This window comes from Colossoma macropomum, unplaced genomic scaffold, assembly GCF_904425465.1.
Source record: "Colossoma macropomum unplaced genomic scaffold, Colossoma_macropomum, whole genome shotgun sequence".
Classification (NCBI taxonomy): Eukaryota; Metazoa; Chordata; class Actinopteri; order Characiformes; family Serrasalmidae; genus Colossoma; species Colossoma macropomum.
Genome location: NW_023494795.1, coordinates 30,632,500 through 30,659,903, shown reverse-complemented (window position 1 = coordinate 30,659,903; position 27,404 = coordinate 30,632,500). Strand labels below are relative to the sequence as shown.

The 27,404-nt window shown below is 40.6% G+C and overlaps 2 protein-coding genes across 2 annotated transcripts in view; both read left to right on the top strand.

Annotated features, from left to right (window-relative positions):
- The window catches only part of cfap61 (cilia and flagella associated protein 61), a 56,324-nt gene extending 38,758 nt beyond the window's left edge, over positions 1-17,566 (top strand). Inside the window, exons 21-26 of the mRNA XM_036582165.1 lie at positions 7,654-7,946; positions 9,613-9,940; positions 11,621-11,706; positions 12,269-12,474; positions 15,616-15,712; positions 17,187-17,566. Of these exons, the coding sequence (XP_036438058.1) occupies positions 7,654-7,946; positions 9,613-9,940; positions 11,621-11,706; positions 12,269-12,474; positions 15,616-15,712; positions 17,187-17,390 (1,214 nt within the window). The 3' untranslated portion in view covers positions 17,391-17,566. The remainder of the gene's footprint in view (positions 1-7,653; positions 7,947-9,612; positions 9,941-11,620; positions 11,707-12,268; positions 12,475-15,615; positions 15,713-17,186) is intronic.
- A 5,007-nt stretch (positions 17,567-22,573) lies between these two features.
- insm1a (insulinoma-associated 1a) lies at positions 22,574-25,135 on the top strand. Its single transcript, XM_036582161.1, has one exon. The coding sequence runs from the start codon at positions 22,729-22,731 to the stop codon at positions 24,115-24,117; it is 1,389 nt and encodes a 462-aa protein (XP_036438054.1). The 5' UTR covers positions 22,574-22,728; the 3' UTR covers positions 24,118-25,135.
- Positions 25,136-27,404: the final 2,269 nt, after the last annotated feature.

The following is a 27,404-nucleotide window of genomic DNA, read 5'->3' as shown; positions in this document are numbered from 1 at the left end:
GTCTGGAGGTCGGCCTCCTCCATCTATTTACAGGATGATATTAATATCAGGAGGGCTTTAGAATTAATCTCGCTCTCTGAAGGCAGAGAGGAGAGAGCCAGTGATCCGTGTCTGATTAAGCCTATTATATTTACTAATTACAGGCTCCTTTAATAATCCGGGAAGTAGTGCAATTATCAGTGAATGCAAATTATGCCGTCCAAATGTAGAGGATATCAATTTGGCAAGATGGAAATTTGCATTTTGTGCCGTCCAGAGATGCATCTCCGAGACTGCCTCTCAATAAGCCAGTCTGATTTCAATTTTTTTTTGTAAATTTTTTTAACAAAAAGCACCAGGGAGTTTGCTTTGAATTCTTTAAAGAACGGGAGTGCGTTTAAATACATTAAACAGCTAATATACAAATTGCAATGTCCATTTGCGAAACAAATTCTGCATTCAGTGGTTGAGATAGAAGTTTGTTTACAGTGGTGGTGATATGAACCAGGGGTTGCCATGTTTGCAACACAAATTTAGCCATTTTATTTACTATCCAAAACCTCCAGTGAACCTGCGTGTCTCTTTTTATAAATAATGTTGATGATGGTAAAAAAAAAAAAAAATGCATTTTTTCTTTGGAGACTATTTTGCCTTACTACACCCAGCATGTACCTCTCCACCATGAATGGATTTTAAAAACATATGTTTTAGGCCAAAAACCTTCTCAAAACTACCATAAAACAATGTCTCACGCAGCGCATTCGTAACCATTTCATGGCTAATTTTCTGTGGGAGTTTTAGACGTGGATGTCTGGTTCCTATCACCACCACTGTGAACAGTTCTGACTTGGTAAGTTTCTCTAGAATGGAGCAATTTGCCCCAAACCACTCTGAATGATGTTGTTTACGTCTAAACCATTTAATTATGCAAATTTGGTGGAATTCCCCTTTAATGGCTGTACTGAATGAACGACTGTTGGACTGTTTTGTGTTCAGCACCATGGACAGTGCTCAGAACCAACCCCTTTAACCATACAGCATGTGGCCACTACAGTGAGACCACAAATAATTTTTGATTCATACCACTATCATCGTATTCGTACCCTGAAAGTCATAGTTCTGCTAAAATGAACAAATGAATTTGTACTTGTAATTTTTCCCATTATTCTAAATTAAATCAGTCAGCCAAGACAAGTGTCTGCTTCTTTAGCTGTGCACTAAAGATCCCAGTCTGGTGTTCACAGAACTGAAATCAACATTTTCAGTATTTTAAAAAAATATGATTGTAGATAAGTCTATATAATTAAGCTGTATTTTAAGTGATTAGGTGTCTGAGGTGCTTTAAAAAGACACATTTTAGAGGTGTCCAGAATTGCAAAATAACATCATGGCTGTGATGTTATTAGCGATAACACACAACCTTGAGTGTTCTATCGCTTTTATACAACAGTTAAATAAACAAAGTAAGAAATAAATAAACTGGGCCGTGACTGTGGCATTTAATATGTTTCAATGTTAGCAATTCTTTCCGCCAAATTATAGCTCCTTGACAGGTAGCTTGTTGCTACGTCAGATTAACGAACTCCGCTCACTCGCTGCACAGTGTGCTGTAAGCCCCGCCTTTTGAAGTACGGACTGAGGCATAAAACTGCCACAATATCAAGTTTAGCTCAGTTTTGTCAATTTTTGCTAGATCAATATTAATGTTGTTTTGTTCCAGCCAGTCTGTAAAGAATCTTACAGCCCATTTTGTTTGGCGAATGGTGTTGGGTTCATTTCTGGCTAATTCCAGGTTGTTCAGCTGTTCTTCTGTCACAGCTGCCGACTGAAAAGCTGCTCAGTGGTGATGACAGTTTGGGAATTCAGTGTAGTCTCATCTTCAGAGTCTGACCAAATCGGCTGTCGGTTAAATGTGAAAAAAAAAGTATTCATTTTCTGTCTGTGAGTAGTAAGAAGCAAAAACGTTTAAATGGTTTGAGCGTCCCCTACAGCTGTCAAAGTCGGCACTTAGCAACGGCGTCTCAGCGGAGTGATACAGTGTTTGAGAAAAAAATGTGATGTTATGGTGAAATAACAGCACGGTTAGAGCGCTTCTCAACCAATCAGCTTGTGTGGCCGGAACTAACTGTTGTATAAAAGCATATATGATGGGTTCAGGCTTACCAGTTAGCTCATAATAAATCAGCAAATAATCCAACAGTTTCAATAAAGAACAATTCAGATTGTTACCAGTGTAAAGTTCAAAAGCCAGGGTCTACCATGGTATGGGGGCGGGGACTGTATTAGTGGGTAACCTGCACATCTGTGAAAACTCTCTTAACACTGTAGGAGCAACATATACTGCCCTGATGTATTCTTCGGGATGTTCATCATGACACCATCAAGCCACATTGCACATGTTACAACTAGACTGTCCTGCCCCCCAATGAAAATGTGTGGTGTTTATGAAGCCTAAAACACGACCACGAAAGCCCTGTATGGTTCTGCAGTTGAGACTTGTACAACTAAAGAATGGCAAAAAATTCCACTTTCAAAACTGGATCAGGTTGTGTCTTCAGTTCCCAGACGATTAAGTGTTGGTAAAAGGAAAAATGATATAACGCAGTAGTAAACATGCTCCTGTCCCAAGTGTGTACATAGTGTAAAGGTACATTAGTCAATTTTACAAAACAAGAAGTGTCCTGTGTTCATTACGTAGGCGTAAAAAACATCTCATAACTGCTTTTTGGTGCTCAGAAGAAAAGCATTCAATCAAAATTTTCCACTACAGAGAAAACCAATGTTTGAAAGCACTGGCATGACTGTGCATCCACTGTGTTTTTGTGCAGGCTTCTCTGTAGAGCATAATTAGCTGTAGTTGTTGAGATAGCTGTGGGCTTCCTAATCAGTGAGCCCATTTACAAAAGGCCCCTCATTTAGATCCACCTATTTCCATCACCATTAACATCATCATTGTGCTGAAGGAGTTTTCGCCCTTGTGTTTGAAGCTCAGCAGTAAAAGTGGGAGAGTCACCTGATGCCTGCTGTTTCCTCTTTCTCTGCAGATCAGTGTGGAGCTGTTGACTATACAGTGAGGACAGTAAATTATGTTCCAGTAAATTATAGGGCTGCACAATTAAAAAAAAAGAAAAACATATTTTGATCGCAAAATGCCTTGCAAAGTTTTGAAAACGCCACAATGCAATGAGAAGGTTGAAATAAGCATCATTTGCTCTGCGTTGACCAAAAGTATTTATCTTTATTGCATGTTACAAATCCATACATCCACAGAAACTCATCTGGAACATCTGGCACATTATTTACATTTGGGCTTAGGAGATTTATCTGTAAATTTATTGTAGGGATTGTTTAAATAGTTATCTGAGGATGTTTAGAAGAGCACAGCTGTGCCCAGTCAGAGGAATAAAGGAGACTGAAGTATCAAATATTTTCCTGTGCATTTGTTTGCTTTTTCAAAATGTAGTTATGTTATATTTGAAGTTTGGGGGAGGAGCATGCCTGAAACCCCTCCTTCTTCCAATCTAACGCCCTATAAATTCACATCCTCACCTTCCGTTCCTGTGACGAAGTGTTTGCAATCCCCACCACCACCCCATCTCCTCTCTGTTCCTCAGTCCTACATCAGTCCAGCTATGAGGGGGTCCAGCTTTCTAGCTACAGGTAGAAGCTGCCCAGAACTACAGCCCAAGTTCTCAGAGTTCTTCCCCTCCCTCAATCATTCTTTTCATACTACCACCACATGTTGAAGGCATGATCTGAACTCACAAAATGCTAATGGATCTCTGAACTCATGTCATCATTGTAGTCTGTGTCATTAGATTTTAGATTATATTAATGCTGTTGATCGATGATATTGCATCCTGTGATTGACACAAATGTTCTAAAGGTCATACACTGTATGTTCTTCCTCTAAATTTTACTGTATTCTCTGAATTCAGAGCAGTTAAGGAGTTGAAACATGAATATTGCTACATGCAAGCTACCACTGCTGTGCACTGAACTGACATCTTAAGACTGGCAACATCACCAGAGTGCCCCACACAAACCAGCAAGCTATGTTAAATGGGGTAGTTAAGTTGCTTTGGCAGATTTAGGCTGCAGTTGTTAGCTGGTGTTGGTATATAGCAGTTTAAAGTCATAACAGTAGTTATAGAGGACCATGCACAGGATTGTTAGATTGCTTGTAGCATTATTCATATTTTGACTGCTAAATGACCTTGTAATTCAAAGCATTACGTGACACTCGAGGGGGAAAATTTGTAAGACAAAAATTGTTGGGTAGAGGTGATTTTCAAAAATGCCATTCAAATTCCTTATGAAGAAAGTAAGCTTAGACCTGGGGTTTCTTATATAGGCATGATTGCGACTGCAGAATGACTTGTGACTTCAGGGGTTTATTCTTATTCTTTTTCGGACAATAACATTTATTATTTTCTGTTCAACAGTTAATTCAAAACAATGCAAGTATTATATGGTATATTACAGGTAGTGGTGAAGCTGCGTACTGTACTCAACCAATGACCTCCCCCCAAACCCTACCCATCCAAGTGTGGAGAAAAGAAAGTTAAAAAAAATATACTACCATATAGAAAAGATATGGCAACAATCTGTAATCTATTTTCAGCTTTTTCCATTTAAGAACCAGAATAGTGACAGCATTGAGAGCTCATGTTACATTAAAGCTGCACCATGTAAGGTTTGGGGATTTGGAGACCTCTCTGGTGGAAGTGTGTAATTGCACTCCCCTTCCCCATGCACATGAATCTGATGATTACGAGTGCATTGAGAGAGAATTCAGAGACAACTTAGTCAAAACTTGGTGAAGGACGTGCCTTCTGAGGATGTGAGTGATATATTTACAATTACCATCATATCTTCATCAGTGTAATATTAATTTTGCACTTGAGACCTAAATCTTGAACCAGACCTTGTTTTTGAGCCTGTGTATGTCTGACGCATGACTCCCGATGCCTCTGACTTTTTGAATCATTATTTCAGGTTTACAGGGCGGCTCATAGCAGCTCATGTACACCATATTTTAGCCTGTTTTCTTTCGCCGACTGTTACAATCCCACATTGTGTGTAGGATGCTGTGGGATCAGTGACGTGTCATGTAAAATATTGGACAGACAAATAAGAGATTTTGATGATATTTTATTAAAACCAACCACAATAAAAATGCTGTGCTAAGACACCTAGTACCACATACTGGAAGTATTAAACTGGACAGCACCAAAGGGAAAAAAATAATAAAAAAGAAACAAAACAAAACACTTGCCTATTTTGAAACTAAAGGACTTCGCTAAACTACAAAATGAAAGAAAAACTGCACTAAACGTCCCTGGCCAATAATCACCTTCTGACCTAGGGAACTACACTGTCACATGGTGTGAATGTATAGGTGCGCCCCTCTTACTTGTTTGAAACCCCAGATGGTACAAATAGTCAAGCAGCTCTTTACAAGTAAGGTAAAGTTGGGCTGGCAAGTTTTACCACACATAAGCACATCCCTAACACAACAAGACAAAGACTCCTGTATACAAAATTAGGGAATGTGCTGGTAAACGCCCAGCTAAAGCATATCCCCAACAAAGGAGCTGCATAGTTAAAAGTATGCAGGTGAAATACCACAGCTAAAGTATCTTCTGAACACTAAAGATAAGCTCATGTAAAAGTTGAAGGAACTACTGGAAAATACTAAAAAACACACCCCTAACACAAAAGATGAAAAACACAAACAAAACACAGCACATATGTGATATCAGTCCTCTCTCTCTCTTCAGCCACCTTGAAGGTCTCTTTTTAGGGCTTAGGCTCCTCTGCCCCCAATAACACCAGCCAGGATTGAGATTGGTCAGAGGCCCTGATGGCAGAAAGCAGGCACACTTGCGATGGAAGAAACCAGGGGAGGAAGAGAGAGACACACACACACACACACACACACACACACACACACACACACACACACACAGAAACCAAAATACACACTTGCTTGACTCAGTACTGCTATTTCTTTTCATTTTAACCCCTTAAATGGCCAGTTGTATTACACCATTCTACAACCTGGAAATAGCTCCACCAGTTTGCGTTGAAGTACCTGTAGTTACTGAAAAATATGCCTTAGTGTGTAATAAGCCTGCGATTTTAAGGGGTTAACAAAACCCACATAGTCCAGCTTTAAACTTTTTCTCAGGCCCCCTAGTGGCTGTTCTGCCAGCAGGATAGGAATCAACTTTTTAATTATTTTTTAATTAATATAATCAAATAAAATATTTTTTCCTGTAACTCTGTTATCAGATTACCTAGGACACAGTTGGCTCTCTGTGAGCCTATTTACACCTTTCATTAATTAAAAATGCAGAAGTGTGGCCAGATGAATTTCAATTGTTCTTTTCCCACGCAAAAAGCACATCAACACATACATCGTTTCTGTTTTACTTTTGTTTACTTCTTCCATGTCACGATACCAGTTGGCTAGCACGGCTCGGGCGCTTTTATCGACCCAGAGTGAGTAAAGGCTCTTGATCTGGGGCTTACTGCAGCCTCGTATATCTTTCATTTCGTTATTTATTCTGTCACCTGCTAGTCAGAGCTCAGCAGACGCATTTCTGCTCACGTAATTATGTACAGATAACAGAGAAAACATTTAGTTTACACGTGTTCAACGAGGTCAAGATCTGTCTCTGAGTACCTCCCAGCGTGGTGAGCGATCTGATCGGTATCCAATCATAGCATGTGTTTACACCTGGCTTTTATGCCTTCAAGTGAAATCCGAACATGACCCAAAACATGCAAAGTGTACACAGGCCCTATATGTGAAATGTGTTGAGCTGCTAGCGTGCAATGATGGGTGAAAGGGGAGGGGTGAGCATCACACCTCTCCACAAAGATGGCCATGCTGAGATTAAACAAGATTAGCATTTAAACACACACATCTAATCTACTTATCCTTCTGGGTCACGGGGGGTGCTCTAGCCTATCCCAGCAGTCATTGGGTGGAAGGCAGGAAACACCCTGGACAGGTCACCAGTCCTTCACAGGGCAGACAGACAGACATATACAATCACACACACTCACACCCAGGGGCAATTTAACGTTTCTAGTTGGCCTGACATGCATGCGAACATGAAAACATGCAAACTCCACACAGGACTCTGGTCGCTCAGCCAGGAATTTGAACCCAGGTGACAGTGCTACCCACTTTGCCACCATGCCAACCAGCATTTTAACACAAAAACAACAAAAAAAACTTTTTATATTTGTTGACTTACTTGTTCACCTATGAAGAGAAAAATCAAGTTCACTTCTAGTTTTGTATATCACACATTTCCATCAAAATAAACTCCATTAACATTATTGTAAAAAAATACATGCATCTCCAAAACATGCAGAAATTGCATTTTAAGAAAACTACATTAAGGCAGAAATAATCACATTTTGTTTCTTTTTATTTTTTTCCAGAGTTTTAACCTCTTAAGATTCCAGGCTTATTGCACACTATGCCTTATTATTCAGTAACTACAGGGACTTCAGTGCAAACTGGTTGAGTTATTCTTAGGTTATAGAGGTGTGTATTAAGACTGGCCTTTTAAGGGGTTGATAATTTATATTTTATATTTTAACATATTCCAGTCCAGCTCTGAGACTGCCTGTATTGTACTGCTGCTTCCTCAGGTAATGCAGTGGTGTATGGGGACTCAACAGATGTGTACAGCTGTGTGGAGATGCTGCTGTGCTTGGGCGTAAGAGGCTCCAGGATCCATGTGGTCCACACACTTGCCGACAAACCTACGTCATGCTTCCAGAACCCTGCAGTGGACCAGGCGGTCAGGAGTGCTCTGCAGAACAAGGAGGTTCACGTCCATCACAACTGCCTGTTGGTTCAGCTGAATGATGGACAGCATCCTGAACCACTCACAGCAGTGTCCTTTACCACTGACGGCCCACCTCTCAGACTGGAGTGTACTGTGAGTGTAAATCAATAAAGCTTCCGTGTGAGGAAGAAAAGATTCAAGAGGGAAGTGTGTGATAGTGAAGGACAGCAAATCTGTGGCGGTTACTATGTGAGTTTATATACTGTATATCAGAGAGCTGTTCTGATCGACTGCCTCATTATAAAAGAAGTCCAAGCTGAAATGTGTGGAGCAAACTGTGAGGAGTCATGGGATCAGCTGCCTGATCAGTGACAGTGGTAATATGTAGTATACACCGATCAGGCATAACATTATGACCTTGTTTCTACGCTCATTGTCCATTATATCAGCTCCACTTACTATATAGGTGCACTTTGTAGTTCTACAATTACAGACTGTCGTCCATCTGTTCCTCTGCATACTTTGTTAGCTCCCTTTTACCCTGTTCTTCAGTGGTCAGGACCCCAATGGACCCTCACAGAGCAGGTTTCAGCACTGCAGTAACACTGATGTGGTGGTGGTGTGTTAGTGTGTGTTGCACTGGTCTGAGTGGATCAGACACAGCAGTGCTCCTGGAGTTTTTAAACACCTCAGTATCACTGCTGGACTGAGAATAGTCCACCAACCAAAAATATCCAGCCAACAGCGTCCTGTGGGCAGCATCCTGTGACCACTGATGAAGGACTACAGGATGACCAACACAAACTGTGCAGCAGCAGATGAGCTATCGTCTCTGACTTTACATCTTCAAGGTGGACTGACAAGGTAGGAGTGTCTAATAGAGTGGACAGTGAGTGGACACAGTGTTTAAAAACAGCACTGCTGTGTCAGATCCACTCGTACCAGCACAACACACACTAATACACCACCACCACATCAGTGTTACTGCAGTGCTGAGAATGATCCACCACCCAAATAGTACCTGCTCTGTGAGGGTCCATGGGGGTCCTGACCACTGAAGAACAGGGTAAAAGGGGGCTAACAAAGTATGTAGAGAAACAGATGGACTACAGTCTGTAATTGTAGAACTACAAAGTGCTCCTATATAGTAAGTGGAGCTGATAAAATAGGCAATGAGCGTAGAAACAAGGAGGTGGTCGTAATGTTTTGCCTGATCAGTATATGTGTCTTGTTCAAAAACAATCTGGACTGAAATGTAAAACAAACTGTGAAGTTCAGACCATGATATGTAGAGCGGGGGTTCTTTTTTTTTACAGGGATTTTTTACCAGTTTTTCTCTCCAATTTGGATGTGTCCCATCACACCCACTAGTTAGGACTCCCTCAATTACACAATATCACCAGCGCAAGGAGGGCGAAACCTAGGACATTATTTTACCTCACACTGGGTTCATACTACACTTGAATGAGCACTGTGGTATGATTTCAAAGACAGGAATTAAGCCTGGTATTGGACTAAATTGCATTGTCAGTTTCACTGTTAGAATCAAATTGAGTCCAGGCGTAGGCCTAAGTCTGAGAAACTGGCCCTATAGGCCAGGACAAATGGATTTCATTTTTGAAACATCTAATGCGGGTTACAACTGATACCTTCTTAGTTAAGGAATCATTTGTAACTCATATGAATGAATTCCACTATCCAGTGCAGCCCTGAAGCTCAGGACAGTCTTAGTTCCTCTCAGTGTTTCTTTACAGTGAATGAAGGTAATTGATAGCAACTAATAAATAATTTAATAATAATAATATTTTTTCCCTTTCAGGTCTTCTTTAACTTCTCCTATAAAGGGGTAGACTTTGACGCCTTCAAGGCCATTAATGATGCCTGTCTCGTGTTTGATGGCCGCCTAGTTATTGACACCACCTTCCACACAAATGACTACACCATTCGAGCCGCGGGACCTTTAACAAAGTTTGCCCGCCGCTACCATGCTGACCAGTGGTCCCATGTTAACTTTAACTCAAAGGAGGTGGGCCAGGAGCTGGCATCTATACTGTTGCCCTTTTTTGACCCCACACTGGAGGTGCCTGCCAAACCCACACCTGACGTGGACCGCCTTATGCCCACCTACACACAGCCTAAGACTGAAGGTAAAGTTTAAGTGACTGTGGTACAATTTGGTACTTGTGGTCTCTAGATTTACAGGGGAAGTCCACTGATTTTCCAAAATTTCTGCATGATTCAATTGTTGAGAACTTACAGACTCAGATTTCTTTACAGTGGTGGTGATAGGAACCAGGAGTCACCATGTCTACAACACAAATAAAGACATTATATTTACTATCCAAAACCAGCAGTGAACCTGCAGGTGTTTTCTGAGTTTTATATGGAATGTTGATGGTGGTAAATTCTTTGGATAAATATTTTGCCTTACAATGCCCTGCATGTACATCTCCATCATGGATGGCTTTAGGCCAAATACTGATCTCAAAATCATAAAACGATATCTCAAATATCAGGCAGCATATTCATAACCATTTCGTGTAATAACTTCCTGTGAGGGAGCTTTTAAAGACATTAAACTCTTCAGACGTCTGGTTCCTATCATCACCACTGTGAATGATTCTGACTTGGTTAGTTTCTCTAGAATGAAGCATTTCACATCAAACCACTGATCTGTGACTGTTTACATACTACATATAAATTTAATTATGCAGAACTGTTGAAAATTGGTGGAATTCGCCTTTAAACAGTATATTTTCTCCTCTAAGACAATATAAAAATTGCATTTAGAATAGAAATCATGTGTGTCTGATTTATTGATGTTATATTACTATTGTAATAAAAAGTGTAACTTCCAAAATTTATACAAGAAATTCAGACTTCAACAACTGAACTAAATTGCAGGCAGCCACTTTAGACCACAGGATCTGTGTTCACAAACCACCTCAGGGTGCAGAAGAGCGGATCTAGAATCAGTATTTGTGACGATTCGAGCCGAGGGACCTTTAACAAAATTTGTCCGCCACTACCACGCTGACCAGTGGTCCCATACTGACTTAAACTCAAAGGGGGTGGGCCAGGAGCTGGTGTCTGTACCACTGCCCTATTTTGACTATTTTGGAGGCGCCAGCCAGCCCTGCTAACCCTGCTGTGAGTGATGGCAAGGGCGTGAGATGGGGGGCTACCTCATATCTGCTATATCTATATATCTGCTCTCATATAAATACAACAAATCTCTCTTATATGCTATGAAAATATGCAAATAAATATACTTCTGTTTCTACTCTCTCTCTATCCATCCATTCATCCATCCATCTATCCATCCATCCATCCATCCATCTCGATTTGATGACAGTATATTGCACACAATCTCATGGGAAAACTACACTTGTACATGGCCTAGAAACGTGTGGAACTTGTGGTAGTAAAGAGTTCAATGCTTTACAGGATTGGGCAGTGATCACTGATAAGTGTGCCTTTTGATTAGTCCTGTAGCAAACACGGTTATTGGGAGAGGATTTCTGTGCTGCAACAATAGCCTTGTTACCTTGAGCTATTCTGAGTGCTGTGATAAAAGCGTGCAGAAATGCTGTATCGTTGTGAGAGCAAGTGGCCATATGCTTCATTGTCTTCTGCAACTTGTTAATTGTGCTGTGTCTAAACAGTAACTTCTGTGCAGAGTGTGACAGCATAAATATAGTATTAGATTGCATTGTGTCATCTTTGCTCAGCTTTTGATTAAACCCTTTTACAACAGCTCTGAACTGAATAACAAAAGGAAATAATATGCTTCATTCATCCTCTTTCTCTGTGCTTTTCATTCACAGGTGGAAGGTTGCCAGGTGGATACAGTTATCTTCACATCAGAAAACCCTCCCTCTACACTGGCACAGCGCCTTCAGTTGCTAAACCAGTAGGTTGCATTTTAGTTTGGAAAAATTGTTGCGAGAAAATTTACACTACTATACAAACATTTTGTATCATTGTTTTAAATGTCACATATTTCTCCATTTTTTTCACAGATAAATGTATGTAATGATTCTAATACGCTTATCCTGTATAACTTTACAGGTTTCAAATAATCAGGACATCAGAAAGCTGTAAATAATGTTAGATGTGTCCAGAATGGTGAACTATAGATGATTCCAAATCACTGTTTTATTTTAAAAAATAGGAGAGGAAATCTTTGATTTTGTCATGAAATGGCTCCTTAAATTTAACTTAGCCTTCTAAAATACCTTGAAAAATTGAATAAAACAACTTAAAATGTCTTCTAGTGACTAGTTTCTATTATTTCAAACTACACTGTGTTACCATTGAACAAGCAGTTCTTTGAACGCTATTGTAGGCCTTTACTGTGTCTTGGTAATCCTGCACCAAGCTCTTTTACTCAGTAGATATCAGTGGAGCACTAATCTTTAATCCAATCACATTCAGACTGAGATCAGATTAAGGGTCTTGTTTGTGTCCTGCAGGGCCGAGAGATGGTGACTGGACGTGTTGAGACAGGAAACTACTTTCACCTCCAGTTTAACTCACAGGGCCTGGTGGAAGGCGTCACCTGCCTGTCTCTAAAACCACTTCCAGTCTCCAACTACATCTGCCTGTACAGCAAACACCAGCTGCTCCTCAACCACCTGTACGAACGCTTTGATGAAGACCTGGTCCATGACTTCTACAGGTTCTACACAAACATTTCACACTTTTCTCACAGAAACATTGTTTCCTTTTGAAATTCTTTCAAGGACCGTATATATATCCTGCACTCTCAGAAGAGAGGTACTAAACAGTCACTGGGGTGGAACCTATCATATCAGTGGAACCCTAAAGGGTACATCTTCACTGAAGAACAGGGTAAAAGGGGGCTAACAAAGTACGCAGAGAAACAGATGGACTACAGTCTGTAACTGTAGAACTACAAAGTGCACCTATATAGTAAGTGGAGCTGATAAAATGGACAATGAGTGTAGAAACAAGGAGGTGGTCATAATGTTATGCCTGATCGGTGTATATTTGTGTTCATTCAGAAAGCAGCGTTCATTAAGAAAGTCCAAGCTGAAACAAATAATATATATATATATATATATATATATATATATATATACTTACGTATACATACAGTTTAGCCCCACCTACGACCAAAGTTATTTGTTTCAGCCTGGACTTTCTTAATGAATGCTGCTTTCTGAATGAAGTGCAAGGCAGGGCAGCCAATCTAAACAGATTATTTACATATATTAGTCTTAAATGCACAGTTAAAAAGCAGTCTGTTGAACTGAATAAAAAGAAGTTGGAAAAAGGTAATGTAAAAAATAATTGTGATTATTTTTGATACATGAAACTATGCAAACATTATAAGTGGATCTCAATGAAAAAAATAGAAAGCAGTAGAATATGTAGGATATGAGCACTTTTTGTTGCAATTGTTGTACCTTTGAGGGTGCCTTTAAGTTGATGCACATTCTATTTAGAAATTGTAACATAAATCTAGAGTAACACAAACCCAAAAGTATCTCCATTTTATTCCATTTTTATCTTTCTACATCATTTGAACACAGCAGCCATCCTTTGCATTATGTGACATTCATGATAAATGGACCAATAGAAATGCTCCAAAAGTGCTTGGAATGAAATCTCTTTACATTAAAAAACAACATTTTGCCTTCTCCTGTAAAGTTACCATTCTGGAGATACTTGTTTTTTAGTGGACAGTGACTATATACTATATTACTATCTCAATTAATACCTTGGGTTTAAATAGATTATCACATAAGCATGACCGCATGGTGCCTCTACTGATAACTAAAGCATACAGTGTAGGCTATGTATAGCTTGATTACATGACAAAAAACTACGTTCAGTTTATCATAACAGTGTGACACACATAGAAAATACAAATCATTTGAAGCTATCAGTGCACTGTAAATGTAGGTATGTTAAATGTAGGTGTGCTACAGTTTCTCAGTATTCTGAAAGGGATTTTTGCTACCATTCTGTGAAGCTTGTCCTAGCAACAGTAGCTACTAAAGAACACATTTGTGGGTGGAGCATGAATAGGCCAATTTCTAATAACACCGTTTTCCAGTCCAAGGCTAATCTTAATTTTGATTTAATCTGAGATTAATCTTAACCATGTCTTGTGTATAAGTGACTTCTTAAATCTGGTTTTGTGTAATTAGAAACTAGGTCCTAACTATGTGTTTTTATTTTCACAGATATTCTTTTATACTGCCAGTATTGTATTTAGCATCATATAGACAGATAGAATATACATATGTATCATAGGGATACATATATAGTATACAGACGTATACAAAATGGTATAATTGCATGTTTTGTTAAGCGAATTTGTGACCACGTTGAAGACTTTATATTAAAAAGGTAACAGTGTTTTTTTTGTCCTATCTCTTCCATTGAAGCTTATGTTCGGATGACTCTCTGGTGGATTTGATCTGCTCTTCATTTGTGCAAAGTTGTGGAGTCAGTGCAGCTCGAGACCAAATACTGAGAAATTAATGTTAAAATTTCAAAGATTATACTCACAATAGATTTTGCAATGAATTTTCACTAGTGCTCTCAGGCTTTTGGACCTCACTCTATAGAGTATATATATATATATATATAACATGTATCATGTGAAAAAGTGAGTACACCCTGTGAAATAGTGTTTCTGTTCGAAGGTCCACTTCTTCAGCTTCAACTTTTGGCAGGTGGCCTCACATTCTCCTCAATGGGAAATAAAAGAGCATGCGAGAGAATTCGTAGTTGATTCTATGGTTGCAAGTTGGCCAGGTTCTTCTGACCGAAGGCCTCAGAGAGCTTTTTGGATCTAGGGATGATGATACCCCAAACTCTAATGACAAACAGCAAAACAGGTATCTGAGGTTTAAATAAAATCGGTTCCTCGAAGAGCACCTGATTTCCATTTGACACATATATATGTGATATGTAAGAAGTGATATATAAGGGTGCACTTACTTTTTCCACATAAGGAAATTCCATTTCTGTTTATTTCATCTATATGAATTATATCAAATGTGTTCATTTTATGCATTCCTTGATAAATTAGATCACCTTTATCAACACTGTTTAAAAGAAGACCAGATGTTTGTATGTCCAAATATGCTGAAAAACTTTTCATGGGGTGTACTTACTTCTTCACATAAACATTTGAATCTAATGTGTTGTATAGAGATATAGATATATTTAGTATCAAACTAACATCATGTATTACTATCATATCTGTGTTATTTTACTTTCCTGCTGTATTTTGATGTTTGTGTATTAGACAGTGCTTATGAGCCTCTCACCTCTACATAGACCGGTCTTTAAGGCATGCTTGTTTTATGACGTTCCCCCAGTTCAAATCATGTTATCATTGTTTCTATGGAGATCCCTCCCCGCGGCTTGCGTGTGTAGATCTATGTCTGACAGTGTGACCTCTTTTCTAATATTTTAACACTAGCGACCCATCAGCATCAGCGCCATTGTTCCTCAGCCCTAATCTGTTTATGCAGGTGTCCAATCTGCTTTGCCGCATGGCCAGGAGACAATGGCTCAGCCGCCCAGCAGTGGTCATCAGCCGCTCCGCCACTTATTAAATCTGGATTCTTCACTGGCCTCTTGTCTTGCTCTGAATGAAGCCTGCTCTCAATGTCATTATTGAAACTGGCTGAACATCAAGAACCGTTAAGATAATTGATTGACCGTGCTGTTGCGCGGCAGCTATTAGATGAACATGCTTAGTGCTGTGTGTGTCTGTGTGTGCGTAAGGAGAGAGAAATAAGCTTTCAGTAATTCTTTTATTTACTTTTTCCTTCAGCTATTTCAGGGAGAGGTGGTGCATGGCCATATTTCATGACCGCTTTGCTGACTTTGAGCAGGAAGTGCGTCAGATCATGGAATCAACTAAAGTCCAGGTTAGCGCAAGCTTCACTAATGAAGCACTAAATGTACTGGATGGCATTGAATGTACTTGATTCCAATGTGTACATCATTGCCACATGAATAAATTATATTACAAACCTCAGTTCCAAAAAAATTGCGACATTATTTGCAGCGAAAATAAAAACAAAGCAGTGATTTGTAAATCCATATTGCCCTGTATTTAAATGAGAACAGTGTAAAGACCTAATATTTAATAGTGAACTTCATTGTTTTTTAATACATGTTCATTCTGTGATTTTGTTTTTCCAAAAAGTTGGGACAGGGACTAGCTATGCTGTCAAAAAAACTGGTAATGCAATCATGCTTGGGTATAAGAGGAGCATCCAGGAAAGGCCTAGTTCTTTATGAGCGAGGATAGGTTGATGCTGACCACTTTGCCAAGAAATTAATCAGTAAATGGTCCAACAGTTCAAGAAAAAAATGTAATTGCAAGGATTTTAAGTATTTCACCCTCTACAGTGTATCAGAGACTCGAGAGACCCCTCAGATGGCACTGCATTAAAATCTGGCATGCTTTCATGATGGATGTTACCACACAGGTTTGGGAATGCTTTTGATGACAAATGCATGTTAAGATTGTACTATGCACAGTGGAAGTCGTATGTCAAGAGCATCCAGAAACACTGCCGACTTCTCTGGGCTCAAGCTCATCTGAAATAGACTGATGCACATTGGAAATGTGTATTGTGGTCTGACAAATCAACCTTTCAGATTAAGGAAATAATGGATATCATGTTCTCCAAAGAACAAAAGAGCCAACCAGATTGTTACCGGCATAAAGTTCAAAATCCAGAGTCTGTCATGGAATGGGGGGGGGTTGTTACTGCCCATAGCATGGGTAACTTGCACATCTGTAAAGACATCACTGATGCTGAGAAATACTTACACATTTTGAAGCAACATATGCTGCCTTCCAATTGCTGTCTTTTTCAAAGACGTCAATGCTTATTTCAACAACACCAAGCCACGTTCTACATGTGTTACAACAGCATGGCTGCATAATCCCCTTGAAAATGTGTGGCACATTATAACGCGCAAAATACGACAACTTACAGTTGTGCAGCAGAAGACTTGTATGACGAAAGAATGGCAAAAAATTCTGCTTTTAAAACTGGATCAGTTGATTTATTAGTATTAGTTTACAGTTAATAAGTGTTCAAAGGAAAGGTGAGGTAACAGTGGTAGACATGCCCCCACTTTTTTGGAATGTGTTGCAGCAAATTTGCATATATATTTACATAGAAAATACATTTTATAAGCTAAATCATAAAATATTCTGTCAATTATCACCTACATGCTGTATAAAAAGTGTCCAGCTAAATTGATTAGATGTGATATATTATGTTATATTCATGTGGAAATGATTTACACATTTGAATCAAATTTACTTTACTTTTTCAGTGCTAAAACAACAGCACTAATTCTGTTACTGCATTTTGACCCTAGCTTGACCAAGACTCTTTGTCCATTCCAAAACTTGCTGAGATGATAGTGGATGGCACCTGGGAGGTACCTGCAGACCCATCCCTGTACTTAAACCAGATCTTTGAGCAAAGTGAAGGACCACAAGCCCTGAAGAGAAGCGTTCTGGATTACCTGAAGTACAACAGATATCATCTCCCCATGTACGCACAGCCTGGATTACTGTAGCAGTCACCAATGCATCTTCAAAACAAAAATCATTATTATAAGCTGATTGTCTCCTTATGTTTTAGTCTGGAAATACTGTACTCATTTAGTTACTCCATTTAAATCTAATTAGAATTTTTTCTGACTGTTTTCTGTTTGTTTTGATGTCGAAAGAGTCTTTCTTTCAGAAAAACAAGACGGTAAACATAACCATAACCTCAAATCATAATAAAATACTTCCTCCTCTACTTTCCACACAATTTCTCCACTTCAGTGAGCTACGAGTGCAAAACAATGAAACAAAACGCAAGAAGAGGCGTTTCAAGGCTTATACACAAGAAGGGAACCTTCAGTGCCTATTACGCCTTCAGAGAAGGCCTAATGATTTCTGTGAATTAAAAAAAATAGTCTGTCATTTTTTGTTCATGTGTATTTAATAGAAACCTCATGCTCGTTGTCCTTAAATTTTGCAAGCATTGTAGCATTACTTTTATTTCATTCTTACATTGACAGAAAATTATCCAGTCAGGATTTTTTTTTCCAGTGGTATCTGGACAGATACAGCCAAGAGAGCTCTCCTATTGGTTAGGCCATGTCACACCATGAACATAATTAGTAGACGAACCTACAGTGGAATCAACCAGTCATATTTTGATGCACAATGGGACCAACTTTATGAGATGAAATGTCAGGTCTTGAGGTCTTCTGGAAGTTGTAGATATGAGCCGTTGTCTAACCAGGTTTCAGTTACTTTTTGGAAAACAGCAGCTCAGGACTCTTTACCGAGTGACTTACTATAAAACTGATACATAAAAGGTAAAACATGTTCATCTATGTTACAAGCTGCAAATAGAACGTATGCAATTCATTCATAAGCTTCAAACATCTGTGTTTAATCGAGAACAACTGTCGAAAAAAAAGGACATAATCTATCCTGGAATCGATTTCAAACCTTTATTACTGTACTATGATTGTTTATTGAATTATGCCTTTACAGTTATTGGTAGTCCTCCCTTTTTCTTCTTATTTTTTTTTATTTATTTATTTTTTGATATTGTTTTTGTTTGCCCTGTTTTACATATAAATTGCTATATGTTATCTTTAGGCTCATGACGTTGAATTCCTCCAGTCATTAGACCAGATTTGCACCCCTAAAAATATATATTAGAATAGATGCAAATAAACATACATTTTTAAACATAGATTTTTTTCTGTAAAAAAAATGTTACATGTTGGTTAGACGAATCCAGGTTTGGTTCCTGACCGTACACTCCAGCCATAGCATGGATTTGTTAAATTACATCAGCAGCACCTCATTTAATTTAATAAAGGATTTATATTGGACTTCCTTGAGGAGAGATCTGGAAATGGTTAAGCAAGCAGTGACATTTTTCAGTAGTAATTTACTACTTATTGTTCTGTTATTTGTATCTATTCTAATATTAGTGGGCTTTTTTTGAATGATTAAACACTTACTGCATGTTTACTGCATGTCAGATGTTTAAGACTTTTGCAGTGTATTTGATAATAATAGTGATTTACTGCATTCCTCTAGCTGTGTCTCTTGGTAAGTAAATATACTCTTGTTGTAACTAATAATAGAAAAGGCTGGTGGAGAGTGATGCTCAGTCTGAAGTATCTGGCTTTTCAGCCTTGTGGTGGGACATTATTTACAGTCGGCTGGCTCAGGGCAGGGCTGGAAAACGCAGCATGACTCCTCCGTGCAGTCACAAAGGGCCGTGGCGAGGGTGGATTTGCGGAGTTTTAAAGAGACTGTGGCAGCTGTATGGTAATGTGACGCAAATCTCTGGCGCGTCCACCTTGCAGTGCAGCACACGCCACTGAACAAACACACACCCACGCGCCTGTACGCATATGACCCATCATGCGTGCATCACTTACAATGCAGGCCTGATAACAGAACATAGATAAAAGCAAAGCTGTGAAAATGGTGCTCTCGTTTGTGAATGCTTCAGTTGACCTAACTGACTCTTTCTTACCAAAAGTTAATGCAAACTGTGTCACAGGTGGAGAATGAAAATGTGCTGAAAAATTGCAGCTTCTGTAAAAAAGAAAAGAGATTTTACAGATGCTTCACCAAGTCATTGCCTCATAACAGCTGTTGCTGTTATAAAGTTATAGAACTGTCAATAATTAAGCTAGATATTGTTAATTCTTCCTTTTTTATGTTTTGTACTTAAACCAAATCATTTACATGAACGGTAACCACACAGGAAGATAACTAAATAGTTTGCAACATGATGGTAGATTCTCTTGAACAAACAAACAATAAATAAATTGTAGAATCAACTGTAACTGTCTACAATTTGTATAGGACACAGTGTACCTGTACACAAACGGCCATTATCTTTCTGTGCCACTGTCCAGTTTTTTAATGGCCAATGAGGCCTACACTGTAAAAAGATACTATTTTAACATAAAAAGTAACCTGGCTGCCTTGAAGCTTCTGTTAGAGTTCACAGACCATCTAATGGTGAAACAATAATCTGTGTCTTCCATTTTGTCAACTTATAAATTTATAAGATTAATCAAATCTCAATTTTAAGGCAGCCAGGTTAAAGTGGAATTCCACTGATTATTCAAAATTTCAACTTAATTCAGTAGTTGAGATGTAAACAAAGTCATTCAGGGTGGTTTGATGTGAAATGGTTAAGACTTACTGAGTTCTTTACAGTGGTGGTGATGGGAACCAGGGGTCACAATATCTACAACACAAATATAGCCATTTTATTTATGATCCAAAACCACCGGTGAACCTACAAGTATCTTCTGAATTTTATTTGCAACACTGATGATGGTAGAATAGTGTTAAATCTGAAATGTTTCTTTGGAATATATGGTATTTATATGATGTGTTGATTTTCTAAATGAAAATAAGTTAACACATCGTCTATAGTGCACAAAAGTAAACATAAATTTAGTGCATGATTAGTATTTGTTTGCTCATGGGCATGCCCAAAGTTTTATTACACACTGCTATAATCTTAGAATAGCTGAACCAGTTTGCATTAAATTCCCTATATTTACTGAATAATGAGCCTTATTATGTAATAGGCCTGGGATTTTAAGAGGTTAAAGGTACCATAACTTTTGCACAGGCCACTTCTCATAAAACAATGCCACAGGTATGTTTGTGACCATTTGGTACAATAACTTGTGTGATAGCTTTTAGAGTCTGATGTCTGGTTCCTATCACACCACTGTAAGCAATTCTGACTTGGTTAGTTTCTCTAAAATGGAGCATTTCACACCAAACCACTCTGAATGACTTTGTTCACGTGTTAAAGTGTAAATTATGGAGACTATTTGAAAATTGGTGGAGTTCTCCTTTAACCTGCCTCAGCTAAAACTCCACAGCATTTTTACAGTACAGAAAAAGTGGAGATTTGTCCAGTTATGACATTCTGTGTTCTGCTCTGACCCACTTTGACTATTCAATATTATAGTATTCTGCAGTGGCCTGCTTTGGCCCAGTATATCCTGTAGAGGCTGGCTTTGACCCAGTGTACCCTGTAATGGTGTGCCTTGGCCCAGTATATCCTGTAGTAGCCTGGTTTGGCCCATTATATCCTGTTGTGGCCTGCTTGGCTGAGTATATGTTGTAGTGGCCTGCTGTGGCCCAGTAAATCCTGTTGTGGCCTGCTTTGGCCCAGTATATCCTGTAGTGGTCTGCTTTTGCCCAGTATATCCTGCAGTGGCCAGCTTTGGCCCAGTATATCCTGTAGTGGCCTGCTTCAGCCCAGTACATTCTGTTGTGGCCTGCTTTGGCCCAGTATATCCTACAGTGGCCTGCTTGGCCCCAGTGTATCCTGTAGTGGCCTGCTTTGCCCAGTATATCCTGTAGTGTTCTGTTTTGCCCCATTATATCCTGTAGTGGCCTGCTTTGGCCCATGTTGACCCATCGCGACCCCCTTTGTGGCAAGACAAGATTACACACAGCACGCGCCTATCTCACACTCCACTTGCTTGCTTATGAGCCCCTGTTTCACGCTGCAATTTCCTTTTTTTCACTCTCATGCTGGATGCAGCCTGCACGAGCGCAGCTTTTGTGATGCAAAGCAGGGGAGCCTCTCTTTCTATTAATTATGTATGCGGAAGATGACTGAGTCATATGCGCGCGCTTCAACTGTCGCATCCAGCACATGTTCACAAATCTTGGCTTCGGGCTGCCTTTAGTTCAGTCTGTTCTTTATTGGATAAGTCGCAACGATTTATTTGGTATGGAGAAATGGTTATGACTTACAGATTTCTTTACAGTGGTGGTGATAGGAACCTGGGGTCACAATATCTACAACACAAATATAGCCACGTGTCTTCTGAATTTTATGTGTAACACTGATGATAGTAAAATAGTGTTAAATCTGTTTCTTTGGAATCTACAGTATTTATAGGTTGAGTTGATTTTGTAAATGAACATAAGTCAACATCCTCTACAGAGAACAAACTTAAATACATTTCAGTGCATGATTACTATTTATTTGCTGAGTTTAACATTATGGGGAAAAACTAAAACATGAAATATTAACCCCTTAACAGACCAGTTCATACAATTAGTTCATGCAGCGGCTTCCATTTAAAGTGTAGTTGCGCCTCATTGGCTATTTCAAAAAATACGTCACGATGGAGCTGAACGCATTTGTTGAATGCGTAAAAATACTGAAGGAAGACGCTGGATAGCAGCTTTGTTGTCATTTACCGTTGTCCCCGCCCCCCTCCCCACAACACCGTTTTAATTTCAGATTCTGATGGACGTCTCCTCCTTCTGGCAAGATGAGAGCCCCCCCTCTGTAGGAGGTTAGGCTGCCAAAGCCTCACGCATAAGTGTGTGTGCGTGTCTGCCGAAAAGCCATCAGACCGTAAAGCAGAATAGAGGTGGGGTCCCCCGCCCCTCCGCCCTCGCCGCGCGCCCTTGGGGCCACCGTGCGTCTGATAAAACCCCCTCAGGTACATCTGCTTAGCAATCTGCAAATCCTCCTCCAAGCGCGAGCTCGCTCGCAAAGCCAAGCAAAGCCAAGCCTTCCCTCAGCCTCCTCCCACTCGCATCCGCAGGGAGCACGCCGTCATCTGATTGGCCGGGGATGAGGCAAGCGTAGGGAGGGGGCGGGCGGGGGGAAAGGGGAGGGGGAACAATGTCATCATTTCTGCTTAAAAACGAGTGCAGCTATGCTTTAGTAATGAAAAGCGTCTGATGTAAAGGGGAGGAAAGGAACAGCACGGAAACCCCCCCTCCCTCACTCCCACCCAGCAGAAACAAAAAACAACAACAACAACAGCAGCAGCCTGTTTGAGCTCCGGGGGAACAAAAAAGTGCCTTTCCGCGTGCAAAAACATCGCAGAGATGCCGAGAGGATTTCTGGTCAAGAGGAACAAGAAAGCAACGCCCGTGTCGTACCGGATACGCACGGATGAAGAAAACGAAGCGCCCGGCGCGCGCAGCCCAGGACGCACGGCGGTGGCAGCATCAGCAGCGTCAGCCTCAGCCTCAGCCTCAGCATCAGCATCGTCATTATCATCCCCATCGTCGCTGACCATGAGGGGGGACTGCAAGCCGGTGCAGTTCGGAGACCCCGAGGCTGTGTGCCTGTCGCTCTACAGCCCCACGCGACCGGTCAGCAAGGAGCACGAGCGCGCCGGCTTGGAGAAGCGCTTTAGCCTCGGCTCGCCGATTTCTGCCGAATCTTTCCCGAGTCCCGCTGCTCTACACAGCCTGGACCAGCTCTTGCTCGCTCCCGTGGACCTCAAGATAGGCACGAGCAACAGCAACCGAGGCGCGAACGCGATCGCGAGCGCTCCCGGGAACGGGAACGCGCCTAAACGGTCGTCCTCCTCCTCCTCTTCGTCTTCGTCCGAGGCTGAGCGTAAAAACAAGCCCAAGCGCCCCAAAGCCATGAGGAAGCTGCAGTTCGAAGACGAAGTGACCACTTCTCCGGTGCTGGGCCTCAGAATCAAGGAAGCTCCCGAGGGGCACGAGGAGGCGCGCGCTGGGACGCAGAAGCAACCGCTGGGCGAGTTCGTGTGCCAGCTGTGCCGCGAGGCGTACGCGGACCCGTTCGCGCTCGCGCAGCACCGCTGTTCCAGGATCGTGCGCGTGGAGTACAGGTGTCCCGAGTGCGAGAAGGTGTTCAGCTGCCCGGCCAACTTGGCCTCGCACAGGCGCTGGCACAAGCCCAAGCCCACGAGCGCAGCGCAGGGGCAAGAGCAAGGTGGGCAAGGTCAGGTCAACAAGAGCGCGCAGGACAAGAGCAGCTCAGAGAGCGACAGGGACACCGTGAGTCCGGGCTTGTCCGAGTCTGGATCTGAGGAGGACGGCGCGTGTGAGTGCCAGCACTGCGGGAGGAGGTTCAAGAGGCACGCGTACCTGAGGAAGCACGTGCTCGCGCACCACAACCACCAAAACCACCGGTTTGAGGAGGATGGAAAGGTCGAGAACGAACCGCCCCAACATCAAGCCCAAAGCCAACCACACGTTCAGCATCAACCACAACCTCCTCTCAACCTGAGCTCCCAGGACGTCCACATATGTCCCATCTGTGGCGAGTCCCTCCCCAACCGCGCGAGCCAGGAGAGGCACGCGCGCCTCCGGCACGCCTCACGCGCATTCCCTTGCAAGCATTGCCCGGCCGTCTTCTACAGCTCCCCTGCGCTCACGCGCCACACCAATAAGTGCCACCCGTCCGAGAACAGGCAGGTGATTCTGCTCCAGGTGCCCGTGCGGCCGGCCTGCTGAGCGCAGTCCGTTCCGATCAATCCCACTTTTACGCACGGCTCCTACAACGAACGCGTCTTGATCGCGCGCAACAGAGAGACTCCACATCTCCACCTTTACGCAAGACCCCTGAGTGTGAAGGAACGCGCGCGAAGAGACACGACAGAAACTTGAAAACCCCAGAGACTCCAAATTTTCACTTTTACGCACGGCTCCTGCGCCTTTAACGCGCGTCCCTGTATCGTGAACGCGCTCACAGGACACGACAGAGACTAAACTCCAGAGACTCCGAATCCTGCACTCCTATACGAAGTGAAGAAAAAGCACTGTTTAGACTGTTAAATTATTTTTCTAGAATTCTTCTGCAGTAGCTCCTAGACCTAAGAAGACCTGTGTGCCAATACAGCAAGATGCCTTTCAGTCCACAGGCCTATCCACTTACATACACACCTACACACATTTAGCTTTAATAGAGCTTGTGAATCTGTGGACCTTTGGACTCTAGCTTTTCCTCCTGTCCCTCACACCTTAAAAGGGTTCCCCCCTTTAGCGTAGCCAGAAATGCCTTGAAATGATAGCTCTTTTTCCACAGAGGCTCCGCTGTAAACCTGCCTTAATCATGTAAACATGGGCTGATTGAATGTCTTATTTATCCTAAAGTGCGTTGAAACGGTGTGCTTATTATTTTTATATCAATCCAAGGTGTGTTCTTTCACACTGGCTTTTATTTATCGATTATGTATTTATTTATTGCAAATGTTTTATTTAAATTATTCTGTCGAGTGGTCAGTGTGTGGGTTAGGGCTAGGCGAGTTTTTGAAGCAGCCAAAAGTTGATTTGAGTGATGCGTCGATAGCCTAGGAGTCGAAAAAAGACGAGCTGTCCCACTGCTTTTAGATAGATTTACAATCATTAGCCTATTCCCTATAGGCCAATTAGTTTTTTAAGATCATTACAGTGCTTGTGTGTCTCTCCAGTATTGCTATATGTCCAAATATGAATAATAATAATGATGATAATAAACAATCCAAAAATCTTACATGGGAGTCATGTTGTGGTGGTGTGTGGGTGAAACTGGGAAGGAAGTTACAGCAACTCTAAAAACTTGTAGTGTTCTTTACAGTACTATTGTAGTGAATGCTGTTTATCAACAGTATGTGTTGAAATGTTGCCTTTCTGTGACTTTCTGAGTATCATGCTTAGTGTCAGTCAGCCAGATGGAAAATAAAGATTAATCTCATCTAAGCTTCAAAAAACATCCAGTACATGAACCCTAGAAGGCACTTTGCAAAGCAGTGATATTAATGGAATAAATAAGAGATGTATACCAAGCATTACAGCTCCACAGCATTTGAGTTCGTGTGGAAAATGCCTTCACATTTGAAGACAGAGATTCTCTTAGTCCGTATGTTTGGTGTCTGCTAAGAACATGTTTACAGTCATATCACCTGTTTTTCCCCGATACTGTATTTGCAGGCAATGCTGATGTATTTAACATAACTTAACATAACATCTTTAGGCTTAATCGCTGACTGGGTAGACTGACCCTAAGAGTTTTAGACTAAAGACTAAAGACATTCAAAAGTTTTAGCTGGTCCAATGTTTCCTTTATTAGAGAGATTAGATTAAAGTTTACAACATACAAATAGCTCAACCAGTTTGCACTGAAGTCCCTGTTACTGAAATAAAAAGCAAAACATTTTATAATCCTGGTATTTTAAAGGGTTAAAACATAAACATGTTTCAAGTTTTCAGATCAGATTATTGTGGTTACTGTTACTAGTGTTGCTTTTGAGTTTGAAAAGGGTCAAATCACGCTGGGGTCTATTTACACACACACACACACACACATACACCTATCTATCTATCTATCTATCTATATATATATATATATATATATATATATATATAAATACTTTGTATTTAGCTTTTTGTGCTGGCCAAATGCCCTCAGCTAGCAGAACAAATCTTGTGTCTTCAAAATGGTAACATTACAAGAGAATTAGTAATGCAAGTTAATGTAATGAGGCATTTTGTACAATTTATCATAACATAGTTTATCATAAAATTTAAATACAATGCAAAGAATAGCTGGTGGCTTCAAATTATGCAAAAAAAAAAGAGGATGCAAGTTTTTTGTGTGACAGTGACAATTTACTGATTGTGGTGAGTAATATTACAAATTATGCTAAATATTTCTAATAATTATGCTAAATATTTCTATAAACATTTCTGTGCACATGAATATGAATAAGACATTAGAATGATAAAAACATGCTGTAAAAGAAAATAACAGCACAATTACAAACAGGAAAAAATAAGTCACAATGCTTTTAGGCATATGCAGCCTGAAGAAAAATGCTTTCAATGTCTGTCAAGCTTGCAGTCCTTATATTCTCTGGCATGTAATTCCAGAGTGGAGGAGCTACATAAAAATATTCTTCATCAGCTGAGCTGTAGGAGATCCTGGGAGTTTGCAGTAGCTCAGCTGAATGAAGTGGTCAGGAGGCTTCAGCAGATCAGTAAGATATACTAAGACTGAATTAGCTCAAAGGAATACTGCATGAACTAATTTCTCAGCATCTTGCAGGGACAGCTTGTGTCTCATTTTGGACATGTTTCTTAGCTGCTCTCCACAGGTAAAACTGATGTTTTGGTTGCTGAATTAAACTATTTAGTTTGCTGTACTGCAGTAAAAATGTAAAAATCTGTAAATTAATTCTGACACTTTCTCATTATCAGCCTGTATCAGTATTTACGAGTCACATAAACAAACTGACTTGAGTTGCTTGCGAGGCTAGACTTCTTATTGTTGTTATTCATAACAGCAGATGTGGGCATAAAGTGCAAAAGTGTAAAAGTAAAAAAAATCTTGACATGGGAACATTTTTGGTAATTTTTGGTCTATGATAACCTACCTCAGTTACCAGTCATTGTTTTTACTGTGTGATGAGCAGCAGGCAGTAATGTGTTGTCTTTGTTTTTACTGTACAGAGCTGCTGTTTTTACTATGTTTCACCAGAGAGTCTGATAAGTTTTCAGTGGCTCAGCTGCCACTGTGAACATAATGTTCCTCTGTATGTTTCTTAGTAACATGGTAGTGATCTTTGGAGTCTGCTAGAATTTATGAGTGCACTGTGTGAGACTGCAGTGCCCTTAAAATCACTCTGGAATTCCATTTTATGAGTCAGACACTAAAAAAAAAACATCCAATGTATGTAATGAAGCCCTTAAACGCTGATAGAGATACATTTCAGTCACAGCCGAAACACACCACAGTTACAGGCATACCTACTATAGGGTGTGTG